The sequence below is a fragment of the Dendrobates tinctorius genome, unplaced genomic scaffold (genome assembly GCF_039654945.1).
Source record: "Dendrobates tinctorius isolate UK_male_01 unplaced genomic scaffold, ASM3965494v1 ptg000059l, whole genome shotgun sequence".
NCBI lineage: Eukaryota > Metazoa > Chordata > Amphibia > Anura > Dendrobatidae > Dendrobates > Dendrobates tinctorius.
Genome location: NW_027361727.1, coordinates 22,676,822 through 22,700,141, shown reverse-complemented (window position 1 = coordinate 22,700,141; position 23,320 = coordinate 22,676,822). Strand labels below are relative to the sequence as shown.

Below are 23,320 nucleotides of genomic sequence, written 5' to 3'. Positions count from 1 at the left end.
TACAGTGTCTAAATAATACAACCATACAGTGTGCAAATAGTACAACCAAAGAGTGCCCACAAAATACAGTCATACAGTGTCCATATTATATAACCAGGGTGTGCCCAAGTAATACAATCATATAGCATCCAAAACATCCAACCAAAGTGTGCTTTATAATACAGTCATACAGTGTCGAAATTATATAATCAGAGTGTACCCAAGTAATACAATCATACAGTGTCCGAAAAATACCAAACAGAGTAATAATAAAACAACTATACAGTGTGGATATACAATCATAAGGTATCAGGACTTCACATCCTTACAGTGTGCACAAAGAATACTGTCATACAGTGCCTAAATAAAAAAATATAACACAGTATACATATAATACAATCATTCATTGTCCAGGAAAGGGAATAATACAAGCAGACAGCGTAGAAACTAAAAATCAGTCATACAATGCCCAAATAATATCACCATATGGTGCAAACAAAATACAGTGTTACACGGCCCAAATAATACAAACAGCGTATAAATAATACAACCATTCAGGGTCCAAAAATACAACCATACAGTGTCAGGATAATACAACCATATGCTGTCTAAATAACACTGTCAAATCAATAAACTAGGAAACGTAGCAATATCCTGTGCAATTAAGTTTGGGCACCAAGAAAAGGATTGGGGTTTGCGCAATTTGCCTTTTTTTAGCCATTGTGCAATAATTACATCCAAACCTGCATTCGGTTTCCTGCAGATTTGTGGTTAGCGATAACTTGTTAGCTCCTATTCTGACTAGATACTACAATGCTGACTGCTTCCATGTTGTGCTGGCAGAGTTGTGATTGCAGCTCTATGTGTGATTGGAGGAGCATCCAGACTTACAGAATGTCTAGTGATGTGATGATAAAGCATCTTACTGTATGTTCTCATCCTCAGAGCATGGACTCGTCCAGTGAAGTCCTCCTGTCTATGAGTTATCTTCCAGCTGCCAATCGTCTCATTGTGGTGCTGATTAAAGCCCGAAATATACATTCTGATCAGAGCAACAATCTCATGGGCAAAGGTAAGGGGATAGCTGCTCACTGTTGGGCTCTACGTGAACATTTTTTAACAATACTTAATGTGAACTAGCTGTAATACCAGGCAAAACCATTAATTAAAGAGGCGCTGTTTTGGAAGCAAAATGCAATTTCTTTCATGGGGCCCATACTTGCAATAAATTATGCTCCCAGCCTGACCACATAAGACTAAATCTTCTGTGGGGGCCTACATGGGAATGCTGCTCCTTGCACAGAGTGCCAAGCTGGCGTAAGGAGACTTATAGGTTATGTAATGCTCCTCTGGGAAACGGGAAACTAAATATGGAAATAGCCTCATCAGAAGGAAGAGAACTTTATCTCTAACGCCACATAGCAATCCTATAAGTCAATATTGACCCGTTAACGAGCCTTGCCACATAAGAAGCCAAACCAGAAACTCTATGTGCATACACGTGTTTAGGGGTGTTGCCCCCCTCTTCAGTGCAAAGCAGGAGATGTGATTTGGCTAGGTGAGAAGTCTCTGATGGCGATTACAAGGGGGGGGTAATATTTTTCCTTGTGGGGAGTGCCAACACGGCATACAACCAAATCCTTTTTCCTTCTGAGAAGGTTAATTACATATCTAAATTCCGAGAGGAGCGCTGCATGGCCTATAAGTCTCCTTAATACAGCTTGGTACTCTCCTCAAGGAGAAATATTCCTCTTTAGACCCCTAGTCAGGGGCCTTGTACATAGCCAAATCAGGTTTCTTTCTTTGCACTGAGGAGGGGCGACACTCTGAAACATGTGTCTGCAAATAGATTTTTTGTTTTGGCTTCTTATCCAAAGTTAAGTGGCAAGGCTAATTAGAGGGTCAATATTGACTTTTAGGATTGCTACATGCAATAAGTGGCACCAGAGATAAAGTTTCCTTCCTTCTGAAGAGGCTGGTTATATATTTAAGTCTGCAATGTTAGCTGCAACTTCTCACAGCTGAGGATGTGTTACAATGTATCAGACATCAATCATTTACTGATAATGATAGCCCCCCACCCCCCGTACATAAGAACTAAATAAAGGGGGGGACTCATGGCGACATGGACCCTGACAAAGGTCTTGTTCTATTATAATCCTCTTAATCCAGTCAGTATTGGGCCAAAGTAAGGTCAACCTCCAGTTTTGTTTACCTCTAATGTTTGCTCTAACCGGTTTTAACCAGTTTTCTGGGCGCCTTTATTGCGGCATTCCATTGGTTATTTTACATTCTGGCGGGCTTATTTTAGGGTATAAATATCCTTGTATTACTGGCTTTTCCCTCATACCATTTTGGAGAAGAAAAGAAGATTCTTTGGAAAAATGGAGAACTTCAGCAACTTCTTTCCAGGGCCGGTGAAGAGGACGGAGTGGACTGGCTGAAGAGCTGCTTGGCTATAAAATCTTCCTTAGCGGCTTCCAAAGCCGTCCCTCCTCCTCAGGAACCGGGTATCCAGCCCCAACCGCCGCCTCAAGCTTCCTGCCTGCCACCGGGTTCAAGCGCCGCTGTCAGAAGCAGGAAGCCCAAAAGGCCCTTCTCCCCTCCGGTGCAGTCGGCGAGATCAAGTAGCCGCCCACAAGAAGTGCGCAAGAAGATGAGCCGCCCTCCATCCAGGAACTCTCGCAGCCCTGCGCGAGACTTCCATTGCAGTCACTGGGAGGCGCCATCAACGTCATCTGAGGCCGCCGGCAGTGCGGGTGGCCGCTGTGGCTGTGAAAGCGCCGCAGCGGTCCCTTCATCCTGCGTCGTGGCGGCTTCTGTTGCAGATCTGGCTCCCCAGCACCTTCCATTGGTGGGACGTCCACAAGCGGACTCGGGCAGTGAGGTAGAAGACGGAGCGCCCCCTGTGGATCCACAACCGCTCCCACCGCAGGGACCCCCTGCAAGCTGTCCTCAGAGCCAGGATCGGGATTTGAGCTGCTCCAGGAGGGGTGAGACCTTCTATGTACCCCAGTCTGTCCCTAATGATGGTTTGAGAAACATTATTAAGAATGTAGTAGCGGAGGCTTTGGGAGAAGCCCTTATGGGTTCTTCTAATCGGGCAGACCCTTCACATGTCAGTAGCCAGCCACTTGTATATAGCAGTTTAACCCCTCAGAACCCATTTAAGGAGGTTCTTACCTGCGTGCTATCTCCTTTGGGGTTTCATCTGAGCAGCTCTACTAAAGATCTTATATGGGAAAATCAATACATAGACTTATTCTCATTACTTCCTCGCAAAGATCAGCAGCCTAGAATTGAAAAAGGCAAGTCTGATTTTGATGACTCCAAGCCATCTTCTATAAAAAAAACATTTAATAATTGGATCCAAGCTTTTTCAATTTATGCAGCTGTTCTGGATGAGAAATATCCGGAGCTTTGTAGTAAATTGTTTCAACATATCCATATTATCCTAGAAGCATATAGGAACTTTGGTGGCTCCGCCTGGATTAGCTATGATGAGGCCTTTAGACAGAAACTGGCAGTACACCCGGAGGTCAGATGGGGGGGTTAAGGACGTTGGCCTTTGGATCAACCTCATGCTTCCTCAGCATCAGTATAAAAGCAAACAATCTTCTTCCTCGGTTATTAAAAAAAGGCTTTTGTTTTGCTTATAATGAGTTTTTTTGCAAATGGAGTAACAGTTGTAGGTTCAGACATGATTGCTCCTTTTGCGGAAACTCTCACCCAATGTACAAATGCTTCAAAAAGCACGCCAACCAACAATCAGCTTCCAGAGATTTTAATGGTAAGAGCTCAGACTCCGGTGATTCTGGAAAAAATGGTAGCTTGGTTAAACAGGTACCCAAACAAGGAGATCAGTAAATTATTATTTGATGGCTTCTCCTACAGTTTTTACATCCCACCATTCAAAGGGGTTGGCTGCTTTTTGGTAAAAAATCTTTCCGCTTTACAATCTCAGGCTAATATTGGAAGGGATAAAATATTTAACGAAGTTAGTTTAGGCAGAGTAGCTGGCCCATTCCCCTCTTCTCCTTTTGCTAATTTTCGGATTTCTCCATTGGGTATTGTACCTAAGAAAGAAGCGGGTTTTTTCCGCTTAATTCATCATTTGTCCTATCCTAAAGGTTTTTCTTTAAACGACGAGGTGAGCAAGTCACTATGCTCCATGACGTACTCATCCTTTGATACGGCAATTGATATACTTAAAAAATCTGGTGCTAATGTCTTGATGGCCAAATCTGATATTAAGGCTGTGTGCCCACGATGCGATTTTTAAGCGTTTTTGCCACAATTTTCGGCGCGAAAACGCTGCGTAAACGTTTAAAAAACTCGTACAGAACGCACCCCATGCATTCCTATGGCATTCCGCACATGCTGTACTAATGCTGCGCTTTTTTCCGTGGCGGAATCGCATCGCGGAAAAAATCGCAGCATGCTCATTCTTTTTGCGGAATCGCAAAGAACTGCCGCAATTCCGCACCCATAGGAATGCAGGAGAATCGCTTACTTCCCGCAAGTTGCTGTGCCCACCATGCGCAAAGTTAAGCGTCTCATGTGCGGTTGGTACCTACGGTGTGGAGGAGAGGAGACTGTCCTCCAGGCCCTGGGTACCATACCCCTGTAAAAAAAAAGAATAAAAAATAAAAAATTGGGGTATATTTACCTTCCAGTGTCACGCGCAGCCTTCCCGGGCCTCAGCGTTCCCAGTAATGCCTTGCGGCAAGGACCTGTGATGACGTAGTCTCGTGTTACTCTAGCGGTCTCGTGAGATCACTATAGCAACGCGAGACCAACATCATCACAGGTCTCGCAAGGCATCGCTGGGAACGGGAGCGTCGCTGAGACTGCGCGGGACGTCGGAAGGTAAATATACCCCGATTTTTTATTTTTTTATCATTTTTAACATTCTATCTTTTACTATTGAAGCCGCATAGGCGGCCTCAATAGTAAAAACCTGGTCACACTCGTCAAACACTATGTTTGACGAGTGTGACCAACCTGTCAATCACTTTCCAAGCGATGCTTCAAATCGCTTGGAAAGTGCTTGAATTTCGCACGCGAAAATCGCGGCAAAATCGCTAACATAATCGCAGTAAAATCGCACAGAAAAAAATGCGCGTTTTCTGGGAAGGAGTCCGGTTTTGAGTGTCCGCTCCAAAACGCTACGTGGGCACATAGCCTTAGGCTTCTTCCTGTCCACCCTGATGGTTTCAATTCCCTGGGGTTTTATTTTGATGGTGAATACTTCTTTGACAAATGTCTCCCCATGGGTTTTTCTTTATCTTGCTTTTACTTTGAGAGCTTTTCTACTGTCTTGCATTGGGTTATTACAATGCGACTGTAGTACGGCTGGTATTTTACATTACCTTGATGACTTCCTTATTGTTGGCCCCCCTGCGTCTCCCATTTGCTCACAAACTTTGGACAAGTTTATCTTGTTGTATGAAAACTTCGGGGTCCCGATCGCCCATGAGAAAACAGTTTTATCTTCCAGATTAATCAAATTTTTAGGCATTACTTTAGATTCACAAAAAATGGAAAGCAGGCTCCCTGAAGAGAAAATTTTAAAATTACATAATTCTTAACTTTATTTCCACAAAGAAAATTACTTTGCTTTACGTGTCATCCCAATGGGTCGTGCTTTTTCCAGGTGTCTCTATGATGCGACCATAGGCCTAGCTTCTCCTTCCTCTTGTCACGGTCCTGTTAAGGTCGGCGTGCAGCCACCGCTGAGCAAGGACGCACCCACACTGCAGAGGGGCCCGGGGTCAGACACGGCCGGATAGTTCAAGCAAACAGGACCTGGAGAAGCTAAAGTCAGTGAGCAGTGAAGGACCTACGGTCAAGTGACCACAAGGGGCGGGGCTTAGCGTCCTGCTGTCAGACATAGGCAGAACACTAATACAGGAATTCTCAAAGTCAGACAAACCGCGTCATACACAGAGATAGCAGTAAAGTACCAGGGATGAGACAGAACGGAGAGTCGGGGCCAAGCAGAGATCAAAACCAAACAGACATAGAAGGTACCAAGGAGAATCCAACAAGCAGAATCCAGAGAACAGACCGAGTCGTACACAGAGAATCAAGCAACCAGAACACAGCACAAACACACTCAGGGGTCACCACACAATGCCAAGGGCGAAAGTATAACTGACAGGGATGGGAGCGTCCTGAGGCTATAAGAACCCTTTCCCAGAATCAGGGAGAGGCCACAATCATAAGCCCCAAGTGTGCAGGTAAGCCTGCACTGGGATCACAACCTTTAACCCCAGAAATGCCAGTCATCAGGACTGGTTCCAGACATTAACCCCATGTGTGCGAGTCAAACCCGCACTGAGATCATGAAAGTACCCCCCTCCCAACGGGGGGCTTCTGGACCCCCAGGCTTGCCAGGGCACTTAGCATGGAAAGCCCGCACCAGGCGATCAGCATGCATCAACCGGGCCGGTACCCAGGACCTGTCTTCTGTACCGACCGCCGTACCAACCTGGAATCTACGATATGACCAACCTCGTACTCCACCTGCCCCTTGACCAAAACAGGAGGAGCAGCAGACTCCCCGGACTGCTTCAAAAGGTTTCAGTAGAGCCTTGTGGAAGACGTTAGGGATCTTGAAAGAGGGTGGAAGGCACAGCCTATACGCCACTGGATTGATTTTTTCCACAATCTTGTGTGGGCCAATGAATTTGGGTCCCAACTTGGCTGAAGGAACCTTCAACTTAATGTTTTGCGTGGAGAGCCAAACCTTGTCTCCAACCTGAAACGTGGGCCCTGGTGTTCGTTTCCTGTCCGCGAAAAACTTATACCTGCCCTGAGACCTAGATATACTCCACTGAACTTCTGCCCACATATTCTGTAATCACTGAACAGAGCCCTCAGCCACGGGACACCCCGAGTCCAGACGAGAAAACTCACCAAAATGAGGACTGAACCCATAATTAATCAAAAAAGGAGTCATACCCGTGGATTGACTCACCCGACTATTGAAGGCAAATTCAGCCAACGGCAGTGCATCGCACCAGTCATTCTGTCTAGCAGAGGTTAGACACCTGAGGATCTGTTCCAGGGACTGGTTAGTGCGCTCCGTCTGACCATTGCTCTCAGGATGGTATGCAGACGAAAAGGACAGAGACATCCCTAATTTTTTGCAGAAAGCACGCCAAAACTTAGCCACAAACTGCACACCACGATCAGACACCACATTCAGGGGTACCTCATGCAACTGGGTCACATGCTGCACAAACAACCTGGACAACGTCTCAGCTGACGGTAGTGTGGACAGGGGTACAAAATGAGCCTGCTTAGAAAACCTGTCCACCACTACCCATACCACTGTATTACCCTTAGATGGAGGGAGATTGGTAACAAAATGCATGGATAAGTGAGGCCATGGTCTTTCGGGCACTGCCAAGGGCATCAGCTCCCCTGCTGGCCGGCTATGAGAGCTTTTAGAACGAGCGCAGACCCCACAACCAGCAATGAATTTTTTTTTATGTCCGAACCAAGGGTAGGCCACCAAAAGATCCTAGCCACTGCCAGACGCGTGGCTGAAATACCAGGGTGAGCACTCAGCTTGGATTCATGGAACTCCTGCAAGAGTTTCAGGCGAAGTTGCTCTAGGACAAACAACTTGCCCTACGGCTTGGCCGCCGTGGCCCGCAACTGGGCTCCCTGAATCTCCCGTTCCAATTCAGACGAGACCTCTGCTATCACAACCCCAGGGTGAAGAATGGAGGACGGTGGCTCAGGGGGAGACACCGGCTGAAAACTGCACGATAAGGCATCAGCCTTGACATTCTTAGACCCTGGACGAAATGTAATCGTAAACTGAAAACGGGAAAAAAAAAGGGACCAACAGGCCTGTCTGGGCGTTAGTCTTTTAGCAGACTCAATGTATAACAAATTTTTGTGATCCGTGATCACCGTAACCGGGTGACTGGCCCCCTCCAAAAAGTGCCTCCATTCTTCAAACGCCAATTTGACCGCAAGAAGCTCTCTATTGCCTACGTCGTAATTTCTTTCTGCAGCAGAGAACTTCTTGGAAAAGAAAGCACATGGCCTGAGGTTGGTTAGAGTGGCAGGCCCTTGGGACAACACCACCCCCACCCCCACCTCAGAGGCGTCCACTTCCACGACGAATGGTTTGGACGGATCTGGCTGTACTAACACGGGAGCAGACATAAAGCTTCTTTTCAGGGTCGCAAAGGCCTCTTTTGCGAGCGAGGACCAGTTTCTCACATCCGCACCTTTACATGTAAGGGTGGTTTCACATTAGCGCTTTTTAAGCGCACGCACGGCCGGGGGTAGCTCCGCCCCCGAGCCGGCTCTCTGCCCGGCGTGCCCGCCCCTTGCTTGTAGCGCCTCCTCCTAGTGCACAGCGGCGCCTGCGATCAGCGCACCCTATCTTTAGCATAGGGTGCGCAGATCGTGCGCAGGCCGTGCGCTAGTTGCGCTTTGACCTGTGCTGCGCACTTTTGACGGTGCGCCGTGCGCGCCAAAATCCGAAAAGTTTGATTTTGGCGCGCACGGCGCACCGTCAAAAGTGCGCAGCGCAGGTTAAAGCGCAACTAGCGCACGGCCTGCGCACGATCTGCGCACCCTATGCTAAAGATTGGGTGCACCAATCGCAGGCGCCGCTGTGCGCTAGGAGGCGGCGCTACAAGCAAGGGGCGGGCACGCCGGGCAGAGAGCCGGCTCAGGGGCGGAACTACCCCCGGCCGTGCGTGCGCTTAAAAAGCGCTAATGTGAAACCACCCTAAGATCTGTGAGTGGTTTGACCACCTGTGAAAACCCCCGAATAAATTTGCGGTAATAATTGGCGAACCCCAAGAAGCGCTGAAGACCCTTAAGGTCTCGGGGTTGCACCCAATCCGCAATGGCCTGCACCTTCTTGGGGTCCATGCGAAAACCCTCACAGGACACAATTAATCCCTAAAAAGACAATTCTTGAACAAAAAACACACATTTCTCCAATTTGGCATACAGATGATTTTCCCTCAGTCTTTAGAGAACGGTTCGTACATGATTCAGATGAGATTGACTGTCGGGAGAGTATATCAGAATATCGTCTAAGTAAATGACAACAAAACGACCAATGAGATCCGAGAATACCACGTTGATAAAATTCTGAAATATGGCTGGGGCATTGGTAAGACCAAACGGCATGACTAAATTTTCAAACAGTCCCTCGATCGTGAGGAACGCGGTTTTCCATTCATCCCCCTCCCGGACCCTTATCAAATTATATGCCCGCCGAAGATCCATTTTGGAGAACCATTTTGCCCCTGAAAGTTGGTTACACAAATCGGAAATCAACGGAAGGGGGTACGTATTTCATACAGTAATCTTGTTGAGCTCACGAAAATCGAGGCAGGGACGTAAACCGCCATCTTTTTTCTTTACAAAAAAAAACCCTGCCACCACAGGTGAGACTGAGGGAAGTATATGTCCTTTGCGAAGAGTCTCAGCAATGTAATCTTTCATGGCCAAGTGCTCAGGGCCAGACAAATTAAACAGACGGGCTTTAGGCAATTTAGCCCTCGGGACTAACTCGATAGCGTAGTCAAAGGGTCTATGTGGCAGCAACGTCTCAGCCTCTCTGTCAGAGAATACATCTTCGAATTCTTCCAGCTCAATAGATGACACAGATATAGATTTAACAGGTTCAACCAATAGTGCAGACTTATCACATAACATCGAATCATTAAACCCCCACTGAACAATCTCCCCCGTTTTCCAGTTAATGACTGGGTTATGGCGTTGTAACCAGGGCATGCCCAACACCAATCCTGCAGGTAGATTGTCCAGAACCAAACAACTTAAGTTTTCCACATGGGTAGCGTCCACTTTGAGCGAAAACAAGTCAGACATAAAGAGAATTCCCTCTTTAGTGAGGGGGGAGGAGTCAATGGCCACCACTTTGATCGGAACCTTAAGTCTAACTGTCCCTATCTTACAGCGTGTGACCAATTGAGAGTCAATAAGATTGATGGATGATCCGCAGTCCACGAAAGCTGTAGAGGGAAAAAAACAACCGTCCACTAACAGTTCCACATGAAGCAACACCTTAGAAAATGAGGAAAAGGGTACCTGAGGGTCTGAGTAGTCTCCCCGCTGACTACCCAGACCTAGTCGTTTCCCGTCGACCGGGTTGAGGATGGACAATCAGGACACTCCCTTTTCCAATGTCCTGTTTTACCACAGTAGAAGCATAACTGCTTTTCTCTCCGGCGTTGTCTCTCCTTTTCCTTCAGGGAGAGAGCCCCTATGTCCATGGGCACAGAAAGAGTCTCTTTTCCACTAGGGAACAATGGAGTCTCCGCCTGCATCACCCCCCCTAGCCCGCAGCCTGCGGTCCATCAGGATGGCCTGGGTCATGGCGTCATCGAGTGAGTTAGGTGGGGGATGTAACGCCAAGGCATCCTGTAACCGCTCGGACAAGCCTCTGCGAAAGAGTCCTCGAAGTGCGTCGTCGTCCCAAGAGACCTCTGTGGCCCAGCGGCGGAATTCAGTACAAAACCACTCAGCCGAGAGTTTCCCCTGACAGACACTCACTCACCATGTCCTCTGCCAATCACACTCGGTGCGGCTCATCATATATGTGCCCGAGGGCCTCAAAAAACGCATTCACAGACAGTCTCTCAGGGGCAGTGGGAGGAAGGGAGAAAGCCCAAGCTGGTGGAGACCCTCTTAATAAAGACATAATGACCCCAACCTTCTGACTTTCGTCCCCAGAGGAACGTGGCCTCAAACCAAAGAAGAGTTTGCAACCCCTCCATGAAGACCCTGAACTCCTTTTTGTTCCCAGAAAAGAAATCAGGCAGTTTAACAGGTGGTTCTGGGGACACCAAAACAACATCACTCGCACCAGCCCCCAGAGACCCAGCAGCTAGAGCTCCCCGCACTGTCTCAGAAACCTGCTGCTGAGAACGAGCCAGAGCTTGCTGCTCCAGAGATAAACCCTGAAATATCTGACTCAGACTTTTCATCTGGTCAGCCAGAGACTGTATGGGATCCATATTTCTCAGCAGAGAGAAAAAAAACCCCAAAAAACTTAACGGTCAGTTATAATGTCACGGTCCTGTTAAGGTCGGCGTGCAGCCATCACTGAGCAAGGACTCACCCACACTGCAGAGGGGCCCGGGGTCAGACACGGCCGGATAGTTCAAGCAAACAGGACCTGGAGAAGCTAAAGACAGTGAGCAGTGAAGGACCTATGGTCATATGACCACAAGGGGTGGGGCTTAGCATCCTGCTGTCAGAGATAGGCAGAACACTAATACAGGAATTCTCAAAGTCAGACAAACCGGGTCATACACAGAGATAACAGTAAGTACCAGGGATGAGGCAGAACGGAGATTCGGGGCCAAGCAGAGATCAAAACCAAACAGACATAGAAGGTACCAAGCAGAATCCAACAAGCAGTATCCAGAGAACAGGCCGAGTCATACACAGAGTATCAGATAAACAAGAACACAGCACAAACACACTCAGGGGTCACCACACAATGCCAAGGGCGAAAGTATAACTGACGGGGATGGGAGCGTCCAGAGGCTATAAGAAGCCTTTCCCAGAACCAGGGAGAGGCCACAATCATAAGCCCCAGGTGTGCAGGTAAGCCTGCACCGGGATCACAACCTTTAACCCCAGAAATGCCAGTCATCAGCACTGGTTCCAGACATTAACCCCACGTGTGCGAGTCAAACCCGCACTGAGATCATGACACCTCTCACATTAGAATCTTCTCGGATTTGAAGGAAGATGCTAAAATTTGGCTTTCTTTCCTTTTTGAGTTCAATGGCAGATCTTATTGGCAATCCCAGTTTGTGTCTTGCTGATTTTTTTCCGTTCTCTGTTTCCTTTGACAGCTCTTATGGTTGTGGAATTTTGTTTTCCTCACATTGGACTGTTCAAAGGTAGCCTTTAAACTGGGTTTTAAGCAAGAGGTAACCAAGAACCCGATGGTCTTGGAGCTTTTTTCTATTTTCTTGGGCATTTCTTTATGGGGTTTCCTAATGATGAACTCCAGAATAATTATCCTTTCAGCTGATAAATGTGTTATTTTCTCTATTAATACACTCTCTTCAAAAAAAACGTGTGGGCCGCTAAAATCTTGAGACAGCTGGTATTACTCTGATTGAAATTTAACATTTGGCTTAAGGCTTATTTAGCTACAAGCGACAAGGCCATGATTTCTAATTCCCTTTGCCTTCGTCAGTGGGCAATTTTTCGCCAACAGGTTCCCGACGCGGACATGGACGCAACACCCTGCCCTCCCTCGATTTGGGATGTACTGTCGATTTAATACCTCATTTTATTGAACATTCCTTATCAAATAGAACATGGGCTGCATGGCACTATTGGTCTAATTTTTGTAACATGTTCAGTTTTGACTGTAGTCCAGTTTCGGGTTTGAAATTTGCAGAACATCTAGTCAATAAGGGTCTTTCTTATTCAGTTTTATCTAAGTACTAGCTGAAGAGCCCGGCGCTGCCCGGGCATAGTAACTAACTGTGGTTATAGAAAATTATAATTATCCTCCATCCCATAGTCCCGTACCCATATACCCATCATACATATCCACGATCCCATAGGCCCGTGCCCATATACCCATCATACATATCCTCCATCCCATAGTCGAGTGCCCATATACCCATCACACATCCTCCATCCCATAGTCCCATGTCCATATACCCATCATACATATTCTCCATCTCATAGTCCCATGCCCATATACCCATCATACATATCCTCCATCCCATAGTCCCGTGCCCATATACCCATCATACATCCTCCATCCCATAGTCAAGTGCCCATATACCCATCATACATATTCTCCATCCCATAGTCCCATGCCCATATACCCATCATACATATTCTCCATCCCATAGTCCCGTGCCCATATACCCATCATACATATTCACCATCCCATAGTCGAGTGCCCATATACCCATCACACATCCTTCATCTCATAGTCCTGTGCCCATATACCCATCATACATATCCTCCATCCCATAGTCGAGTGCCCATATACCCATCACACATCCTTCATCTCATAGTCCCGTGCCCATATACCCATCATACATATCCTCCATCCCATAGTCCCGTGCCCATATACCCATCATACATATCCGCTATCTCATAGTCCCGTGCCCATATACCCATCACACATCCTCCATCCCATAGTCCCGTGCCCATATACCCATTATACATATCCTCCATCCCATAGTCCTGTGCCCATATACCCATCACACATCCTCCATCCCATAGTCCTGTGCCCATATACCCATCACACATCCTCCATCCCATAGTCCCGTTCCCATATACCCATCATACATATCCTCTATCCCATAGTCTGGTGCCCATATACCCATCATACATATCCTCCATCCCATAGTTGAGTGCCCATATACCCATCACACATCCTCTATTCCATAGTCAACCATTATGACATCATAATGAGCGGCGGCAGGGCTTGCAACCTATGATGACATCAGCTTCGCCATGGCAACCATTGTTACATCATAATGAGGGGCGGGGCTTGATACGCACACACTGCTTCCCCAGTATGCAAATAGGGACATTATGACATCATAATGAGGGGCGGGGCTTGACGTGCACACACTTTTTCCCCCAGTATGTAGATAGGGGCAAAATTGTTTGGTGAATTGGAATGTGCGGGGTTAAAATTTCGCCTCACAACATAGCTTAGGACGCTCTCGGGGTCCAGACGTGTGACTGTGCCAAATTTTGTGGCTGTAGCTGCGACGGTGCGGATGCCTATCCCGGACATACACACACACACACACACACACACACACACACACACACACATACATACATAAATACACACATACATACATACACACATACTTTGAGCTTTATATATTAGATTTTTCTGGGGTATCCTTCTTTCTAAAATTATTTGGTAAACCCCCTTTGACAGGGCTTTTTCCAATTAAACAGTTTTTGAAAGGGTTTAGAAAGGATAAGTTTAAACCCGATTCTAGAAGACCAATATCTCTTTCCCTCTTGAAGGATTTTTGTTTATCCCTAAATAAAATTTGCTGGAACTTGGATGAGGCGTCCTTGTTTTCTTCAGCGTTTTTTGGGGCTCTTCGTATAGGTGAACTAGTCTCGTCTAAAAAAATCGGATCCTTCTGGGTTGATGATTTCAGATATTTCGTTACAGGATTCCTGTCTTTTCTTATTTAGAAGACGTTCAAAAACCGACCAACTAGGTAGAGGTTATAGACTGAAACTAGAATCCTTACCTGACCCTGTGATCTGTCCAGTGGCTAACATCAAAAAACGTCTCGTTAAAAGACCCAATGTCTCAGGCCCTTTGTTTATTCACAAAGAGAGCTCTCCTGCTACGATTTCTCAGTACAATTGTATTCTAAAAAAAAAAATCGCCTTTCCTTTTTGGGCAAAGAACACCTTAAAATAACATCGCACTCTTTTAGGATTGGTGCTGCCACAGAGGCAGCCAGGTCTGGTCTTTGTAGCTCTGACATTATGCAATTAGGAAGGTGGGAGTCTGGGAGGTTTTGGTTATATGTCAGACATGATTTATATGAATATTAATTGTTTATTTGTTTTCAGGTCCTTAAATGATATGGATCATTGGCCATTCGTTTGTGCATTGGGCTCAGAAGAGAGCTAGGCAACGATCCTATACTGAAAACATTTCTTTTAATCCGGATGTCATACAAATCTATTGGCATAGCGTTAGGGGGATGAGATGGGTGAACTTTGTAAGAGAATATATTAAATGTGTTGTTTGTTTCCCTTATCCAGATCTAGTTATTTTGCATTTGGCTGGGAATGATATCGGAAAGTTCAAGACGTTGGATTTTTTTTAGCCATCTTAAGATCCGATCTTACAGGTCTCAAACAATCTTTTCCAAATACCTGTTTTGCATTTTCTGAGATGATTCCCAGACTGGTCTGGTTAAGGTGCAATAATTTATTTTTTTGAAAAGATTCGAAAGAGGGTAAATAGGAGTATGGGTAAATTTTTCCCACTTTTGGGTGGTTTTTCCTTTCGTCATGAAGGGTTTTTTGCCCGATCTGTACAGGAACGACCTTATCCATTTATCAGATATAGGCCTGGATATATATTAACTTAGACCTTCAGTCGATTGTGGAAAAATGGCTGTGTTTTTGTGGGGGGGGCCATGACTCTGCGAGTCCCGACTTTTGGGTAAATCGCCCAGGATCTTGGGTGGATTGGTTATCACTTGGAGTACTGGTAAAATTCTATGAGCTAACGTATTTATGGTTTTATAGATTAAATTATTTAACCCCAAATAAATGTCACGGCCATTTCTGCCAATCAACTGTGTGGTGTATATTTTATTGTTTGAATGGGTTTTGAGTTGCCATGTTTCAGCGAATATAAATCGAATCTAAGTTTTTGGATACTAAAAGTTACAGTTTTTCAATGTTCTTGCTGCATCAATTTCTGTTTGTTTTGTAGATCTTTGATTGCCATCACCCAATAAGAACTTTTATTGTCTCCTTCCAGAGGATACAAATGTGTCCGGGTCGTCTGATGGACACACGGGTTCTTAGCTAATTAATGTAAATATAATCAGTCCTGTGTTTGACGACAGAGTTTTACTAAATTTTGGGGATACGGTGATATGCTCTTCATCCACTGGAAGTTGTATCTCATTTCTACAAGTAACTGGTGTCATGGTTAGGAAATGGTTAATGTCCTGTTCTCACAGGGTTAACTTTTGCCGGCCTCTCTTTGGATCTGGGAGGGGTATTTATACTCACTCCAGACTAGGATTCCCTGTCAGCTATACTGTTATTCTGGCTGTGTGTCTGACCCCTGGTGTGCTTGTATACTGCATTGCTTGTTTGATTCCCGTGTATGACCCGGTCTGTCCCCTCCGTCTCACGTTTTGGTACTATTGTCTTCTCCGGTTCTGACCTCCTGGCTTGGCTATCGTTATTCCGTTACAGTTTGTCCCTATTGTACCGTCTATTGCCCGTTCTGGTTTTCTGATCTATTGCTACGTCCTGACTATCCATTCTGTCTAACCCTTTGGTACTGTCCTGCTATCTCGTGCTTTGACCCCGGCTTAATCTGGTTTACGTCTCTGCCCATGCCCCTTGGTAACTTGTCCCGCAGTTAGCTTTCTAGGAGTTTTCCTTCAGCTCCTAGCTCTATGGAGCTTAGGCCACGCCCCCAGCAGTCACGTGCTTCAGGCCCTGTTAGTCTGAAGCACGCATCTTCACCGCTGCTGCCCCGCTCCACAGGTATCTTTGAGCATCGTTTTTGTACTCAGGACACATGCACTGGCTCAGTGAGCAAGTGTAGTGCGGGGTTCCTGACAACTGGTGTGATGGACTTGGCACATTTCTTCTGTGTGTACCTTCGTTATACAGTTCTACAAGTCACAAAGCAAACACCAAACAAACTAAAGTGCCAAATGTAATAAAGCCCCAAGTGAACTGCAAACACAGAAATCGGAGGCCCCAAAGCAAAACTCAGGATGGTCCAGACTCGCTCCCGTTCCATTTTTAGCCCCTATGTTGATTGCTATAATTATTTGTCTGTATAGGAAAGCTCTGGTTATAAATTATATAGGCAGGAAAGTTTTCTCTACTCACGCAACAGTCGTGTGCTTAGGGTTTTGTATCCAGTAACGAGAAGGTAGATATTGTGAAAAACCTTATAATTGCTCCCAGTGTCAGACTGAAGACCATTGGGCCCACCAGAGGACATGATTCTGAGGGCCCACCTTTGTCCCCCACACAAGAGCCCCATAGCAGCTGCAAGATTTGCACTATGAACTCTCCTGAAGGAGTAGGGCCCACCGGAGAATTCTCCAGTTCTCTGGTGGGCCAGTCCAACCCTGATTGCTCCCCAGACAAGATGAGCATCAATAAATAAAATAATTTATCATTGTATTTTTTCATATATCAGTTTTCTTTTTTTCCTGGAGAACCTCTGTACAGGAACTTTCCACCATCCATATGGTAAATTTGAGGGGTTTCCTGCCTAGGAACTAATGTGTGTGCATAGGATCCCGATCGTGACCTTTTTTTCTCTCTTGATAGATCTGCTCGTCAAGGTCACTCTGTGGCATCAGACACAAAGGCTCAAGAGGAAACAAAGCAAAAGGGCAAAGCACAAAATCAACCCGGTCTGGAATGAGATGATCATGTTCGAGGTGCCACCAGAACTCCTGGGAGAAGTCAGCGTGGAGGTGGGGATGCTCAGTCAGGAGCCTTCCGGGGGACCAAGTCAAGCTCTTGGGTCATGTTATTTGGGGTCAGATCGAACTGGATCAGGAAAGAGTCATTGGCAAGAGATGATAAGTAATCCCAGGAGGCAAATAGCAATGTGGCACCGTTTGCTCCCATGAAAGTCGCCCAGCATCAGATTTACCTGTTCATGCCATGATGTCGTGTCAGGCTTGCCATGACTTTATATTTATTGACCCACTGTCTCATCACCGAAAACAATAAAGGAGAAAAGCAAAGATCTGATATAAGTGGGAGTTAAGAAAGAGGCAACAAAGTCAAAAAAAGTGTTCCCATGTAACAATGTATCACTTTTGTCAGGACTGGCTCCAGGTACATAGGGACAGCAGAGGAAGAGGCTTTACCCACATTATTAAAGCTCAGCCAAGCCTAATAGGCTCGGTCACTCGTCCAGTTCTGCTTGGTGCTGACCTTGCCCCTAATTGTAATGTTAACACTCCCAGCTGTTCCTCTTAGGAGGGGCCATAAGACCACATAAGTATCTTCTGTAGGCTTTCTCACAAGTTTCCAGGTCAATTACGTATGCCTCACTGCATTCCCCAAAGTAACCACTGATATGAAGCCTTATTATTTGGAAGATTCTTTTAATCATGAATAATGGCTATGTGCAATACAAGTAAGGCCATCTAAAGTTTATATTTAAAACGGAATGTCCATAAATGTCATAGGCCCATTTAGATGAATCCCTCAATTATGAGCTGTCTTGCTGCTAGGATCTCCAGCAATCGGTAGTAATCTGCAGTGGAGCAGCAAGTATTTAATTCCCCTGCAGCGCTACCACTAGGGAAAGTAAGCAATGTATAATGTGCATTAAAAGCAGCGGGATGTCTGTGTAATGCATTTACACGCTAGGTTCCTCCCGAGAGATGCTCTTTTATCCTTTAATATGTGATGGGGATCCCAAAATAGCCAAATACTTACATCATTATTTATATAGAGCTACATAGAGATATACATTTGATTTATGTATGTAATTATCATTTAAAATATATATATATACATATTAAATATAATATATTCAGCTGCTTCTCACAAAATTAGGATATCATCAAAAAGTGCATTTATTTCAGTTCTTCAATACAAAAAGTGACTCTCCTCTATTCTATAGAGTCATTACACACAGAGTGATCTATTCCAAGTGTACTTCATGCTTCCCTCTGCTAACAAGCTTTTTGGAGATGGAAATGTCATTCTCTAGCAGGACTTGGCTTGTCGGCAGACGGCTGCGCTGACTTTGGTCTTGATAGAACACAGTGGACCTACACCAGCAGATGACATGGCTCCCCAAACCATCACCGACTGTGGAGACTTCACACTAGGGATCCCAGAGTCTGGAGGAAGAGTGGAGAGGCCACAATCCAAGCTGCTGGAGGTCTAGTGTGAAGTCTCCACAACCAGTGATGGTTTGGGAGCCATGTCATCTGCTGGTGTTGGTCCACTGTGCTCTATCAAGACAAAAGTCAGCGCAGCTGTCTACCAGGACATTTTAGAGCACTTCATGCTTCCCTCTGCCGACAAGCTTTTTGGAGATGGAAATGTCATTCTCCAGCAGGACTTGGCCCCTGTCCACACTGACAAAAGTACCAATATCTGGTGTACACACAACAGTATCACTGTGCTTGATTGGCTGCAAACTCGCCTGACCTTAACCCGATAGAGAATCTATGGAGCATTGTCAAGAGGAAGATGAGAGACACCAGACCCAACAATGCAGACGAGCTGAAGGCTGCTATCAAAGCAACCTGGGCTTCCATAACCCCTCAGCAGTGCCACAGGCTGATCGCCTCCATGCCACGCCGCATTGATGCAGTAATTGATGCAAACAGAGCACCGACCGAGTATTGAGTGCATTTACTGATCATACATTTCAGGAGGACAACATTTTGGGTTTTAAAATCATTTTTCAAGCTGGTGTTATAAAGTAATCTACTGTAATTTACTGAGATAATGACTTTGTGATTTTCATTGGCTGTAAGCCATAATCATTAACATTAACAGAAATAAACACGTGGAATAGATCACTCTGTGTGTAATGACTCTATAGAATAGAGGAGAGTCACTTTTTGTATTGAAGAACTGAAATAAATTAACTTTTTGTTTGATGATATCCTTATTTTGTGATATGCACCTGTATATATGTTATATACATATGTTAGGGCTGGCGGAACGCACCAAATAATAAAAGATGGTAATAAAGTGCGTTCGCAGCCCGGGGTCCACCGTGCAGACATGGTAAACTGCTGCTCGGTAATGGCGGACGTTATATGGCGGTATGAAAGAAGGACACACACGGGTTAACGTCACCCGGTGTGTACAGGGGCGGGCTCTGTTGCTTCACAGAGCCGCACTACCGCGGGACATAAATGCCGGAGCCTGTTACAGCTCACAGAGCTCGGCAAAGGACGCACTCAGTAGACGGTCACAGAACCCAGCTCCAAGGACACGGGGTCAGAGTCCCTCTAGACCTACTAAGCGTGCACGTCACACCTGTGGACGCCACTAATGGACGCTGGCAACCATGGAGTGCCGACCACGTGCACCGTGGCGTACAGACAAAGCCACCAGTTGGCGCTGATGCCAGTCTCTGACTCTGCCTCCTACCTACACCTCAGCCTGGGCGCTTAACAGGCAAGGCTACACAACACATGCGTACCAAGGGTAGGGGCTTCATAATGAGTCATTCACCTGAGACATACATATGTGCATACAACTCTCACTCCACATAGTCTGACAATGCAGTCTATACTAGCACACGGCCGTGCGATCCTTTTATAGGCGCAGTCTTCCAGAACCTTCCTGATGGCCCAATATGAGCTGCTTGAGGACCTGGAGCATGTGACCTCCAACCTCCAATGAGCGGTCGTCTCACGGGCATGCTCAGATGGAAAACAGCAGGACTTAGTCCCAGGAGCGTCTGCTCGCCGCTGACTCAAGCATGGAGGAGCAACCAGACGCATAGCAGTAGCCTGAGGAAGACGCTGGGACCAACGTCTCTGCTGAGCAGGAACCTCTGCGGCCGCGGAAGAATAGGAGACCGCAGAGGACATGGCTTGAGATTCCCCCTGTGCAGTGGGGGAAACTTGACTCCTAACACATATAGTATATATATATATATATATATATATACGTACATATTTTAGGCTATTTTTGGACCTCCATCACATAATGTAATATATAATCACTGTGAGCGTATATACATTTCTATATAATTTTATAATAATGTTAAATGATCAATATAATTATATAAATATATATATATATATATATATATATATACACATTGTAATATAATGAAATAAAAAAGTACATATATATACAGTATATATAGATATATCTATATGTTATAATAAAAAAAACTCTTCAAGACCTCTCAGAGATTATATTACATATTGCGGTATATAAATCCTTACATGTTTTGGAAGGAGAATATATTTATACATATTTTTTAACAAAAGGTAAGTTAAAGCTTTGAAAGCAGAGAGACAAATTAATTTATAGACATTTTGGATAAATTCATGAAGTAAAAAACACTTTAAAGAATGAGTTAGAACATTCCAAAAAATAGGTGCAGCACAAGAGAAGTCTTGGAATTTTTTTTTTAAATATTTTCAGGACAGCGTTTCTATTTGGTAAATGATGTGTTATTAGGAAGAAAATGTAAATAGATGTAGCGTGTGTATCTGTGTTACATATTGTATGAGATAGGAATACAAGCACAATCTCACCCCATTTGCCGTCATTTACACTTTTCTTCACACAAAGGGCAAAACAAAAAAACAAGGGGAGTCAAAAGATTGTCAACAGCTCTTCTCCAATCAGTAAATGCTGAGTAGTTCAACTAGCATCATTGATTGGAAGAGAGCTGATGACTGATGAGGAACTTTATATTATATCTTATCAGAGAAGTTTGCATCTTTCTCCACTTATAAGCCACTTCCCCTTCACCTACTGAACTCATCACTCACTATAAAAAAAACAGCCAATATCTGTCTTCCTCAATACAACATAAACTGCCAGAGGGATCACATTGCAGCTGCCTATAGAAATCTATGGAGAAGGGAGGATTAAGGAGGAGGAGGTAGGAAAGAAGCACAGACAAACACCCCCTGCTGCTTTGTATTGTTTATCTCAACTCAGTGCTGGATTCAGAGATACTCTGCTCAGTACTGCAGGATACTTAGCCACCAGTAGAGGGAGCTGAGGAGCTTACTGCATACATTTATACACTGGATACAGTAAGTCCCACCCTGTGGTTGTTGTTGGCAGTAGGATTGTTGTTTAGGGCATAGCATCTGGGGTAAAAAAAAAGCTCTGATGATTAAAAGGTGTAAGGAAGAATTAATCACACATACTGTACTGTGAATATATTAAAAATGTCACGGTGCCAAAAAGTGGGCCGTTCCTTTAAGCTTCTTGACAGGTTCCGGACATTTGACTCCCTGGTGTTTTTAGGGTGAATCACACCTCACAGCCCTTCTATGTGGATGTTAATTCCCCATCTTTCATGTTGTTTTAGGGGTTCCAAGTATTCTAGAATTTAAAGCCAAAGGTGGAGGACAGGACACATCTTGTGAAGTATGTGTCACATCTGTAATTTTTCTCTTTGGCAGTGTATAAACATGCTGCACTACGTTCATGTGATAACTACTGCATGGTCAAAAATAAAACATGTCAAGCTTTTGTTATACTGTATTGTATTGTCAAACATTCAATATCAACCCACGGTGAATGGATGATGAATGGAGGAGCTCCAGCCATGATTAGTATGAATCTAGGGATATACATGGAAGATGAAAAATTGAAGGGTATGTAGACTTTTGCAACCACAGGATATGGAGGTGGGTCTTTGCCTCTCTATAGAAAGTGGTGGTGGGTCATTGTTTCTCTACAAGCAATGGGGGCATGTCTTTGGACTTTAAAAAACAAAGTTAATTGAAAGTTATATAGACATTTGCAACTAAAGGAAGTGGGTGGGGGTCTCTCTACAGGACATGTGAGCGGGTGTTTGTCTAAGAAAGTGGCGGTGGTCTTTGTCTCTACAGGAAGTGGGGGTGGGTCTAACTCTGTACAGGAAGTGGGTATATGGTCTTTAAAAAATTGAAGGCTATGCAGACTTTTTGCAACTACAGTAAGAGGGGGTGGGTCTTTGTTTCTCTGCAATAAGTGGGGGTGGGTCAATGTCTCAACACTAAGTGGAACTGGGTCTTTGTCCCACAACATGAAGTGTGCATGGATCTCTGTACCTCTACACTAAGTGGTAGTGGATCTTTAGCTCTCTGCAGGAAGTGGGGTTGGGTCTCTGTCTCTACACTAAGTGGGGGTGTGTACTTGTCTCTCTACAGTAAGTGGGGGAGGGTCTCTGTCTCTACAGGAAGAGGAGGTGGATCTTTAGCTCTCTACATGAAGTGAGGGTTGGTCTCTGTCTCTCTACACTAAGTGGGGGCGGTACTTTGTCTGTTTACAGGAAGTGCTGGTGGGTCTTTGTCTCTACAGGAAGTGGGGGCGAGTCTGTCTCTCTACAGGAAGTGGGAGTGGGTCTTTGTCTCTGCAGGAAGTTGGGGCAGGTCTTTGTCTCTCTGCAGGAAGTGGGGGCGGGTCTTTGTCTCTCTGCAGGAAGTGGGGGTGGGTCTTTGTCTCTCTGCAGGAAGTTGGGGCGGGTCTTTGTCTCTCTGTAGGAAGTTGGGGCGGGTCTTTGTCTCTCTGGAAGAAGTTGGGGCGGGTCTTTGTCTCTCTGCAGAAAGTTTGGGCGGGTCTTTGTCTCTCTGCAGGAAGTGGGGGCGGGTCTTTGTCTCTCTACAGGAAGTGGGGGTGGGTCTTTGTCTCTCTGCAGGAAGTTGGGGTGGGTCTTTGTCTCTCTGCAGGAAGTTGGGGTGGGTCTTTGTCTCTCTGCAGGAAGTTGGGGTGGGTCTTTGTCTCTCTGCAGGAAGTGGGGGCGGGTCTTTGTCTCTCTGCAGGAAGTGGGGGTGGGTCTTTGTCTCTCTGCAGGAAGTGGGGTGGGTCTTTGTCTCTCTGCAGGAAGTGGGGTGGGTTATTGTCTCTCTGCAGGAAGTGG

The 23,320-nt window shown here is 45.5% G+C and overlaps 1 protein-coding gene across 1 annotated transcript in view; it reads left to right on the top strand.

Moving 5' to 3' along the window:
• Positions 1 to 17,486, top strand: part of SYT13 (synaptotagmin 13) — a 38,925-nt gene extending 21,439 nt beyond the window's left edge. Inside the window, exons 5-6 of the mRNA XM_073578588.1 lie at positions 925 to 1,051; positions 17,062 to 17,486. Of these exons, the coding sequence (XP_073434689.1) occupies positions 925 to 1,051; positions 17,062 to 17,369 (435 nt within the window). The 3' untranslated portion in view covers positions 17,370 to 17,486. The remainder of the gene's footprint in view (positions 1 to 924; positions 1,052 to 17,061) is intronic.
• The last annotated feature ends 5,834 nt before the right edge of the window (positions 17,487 to 23,320 follow it).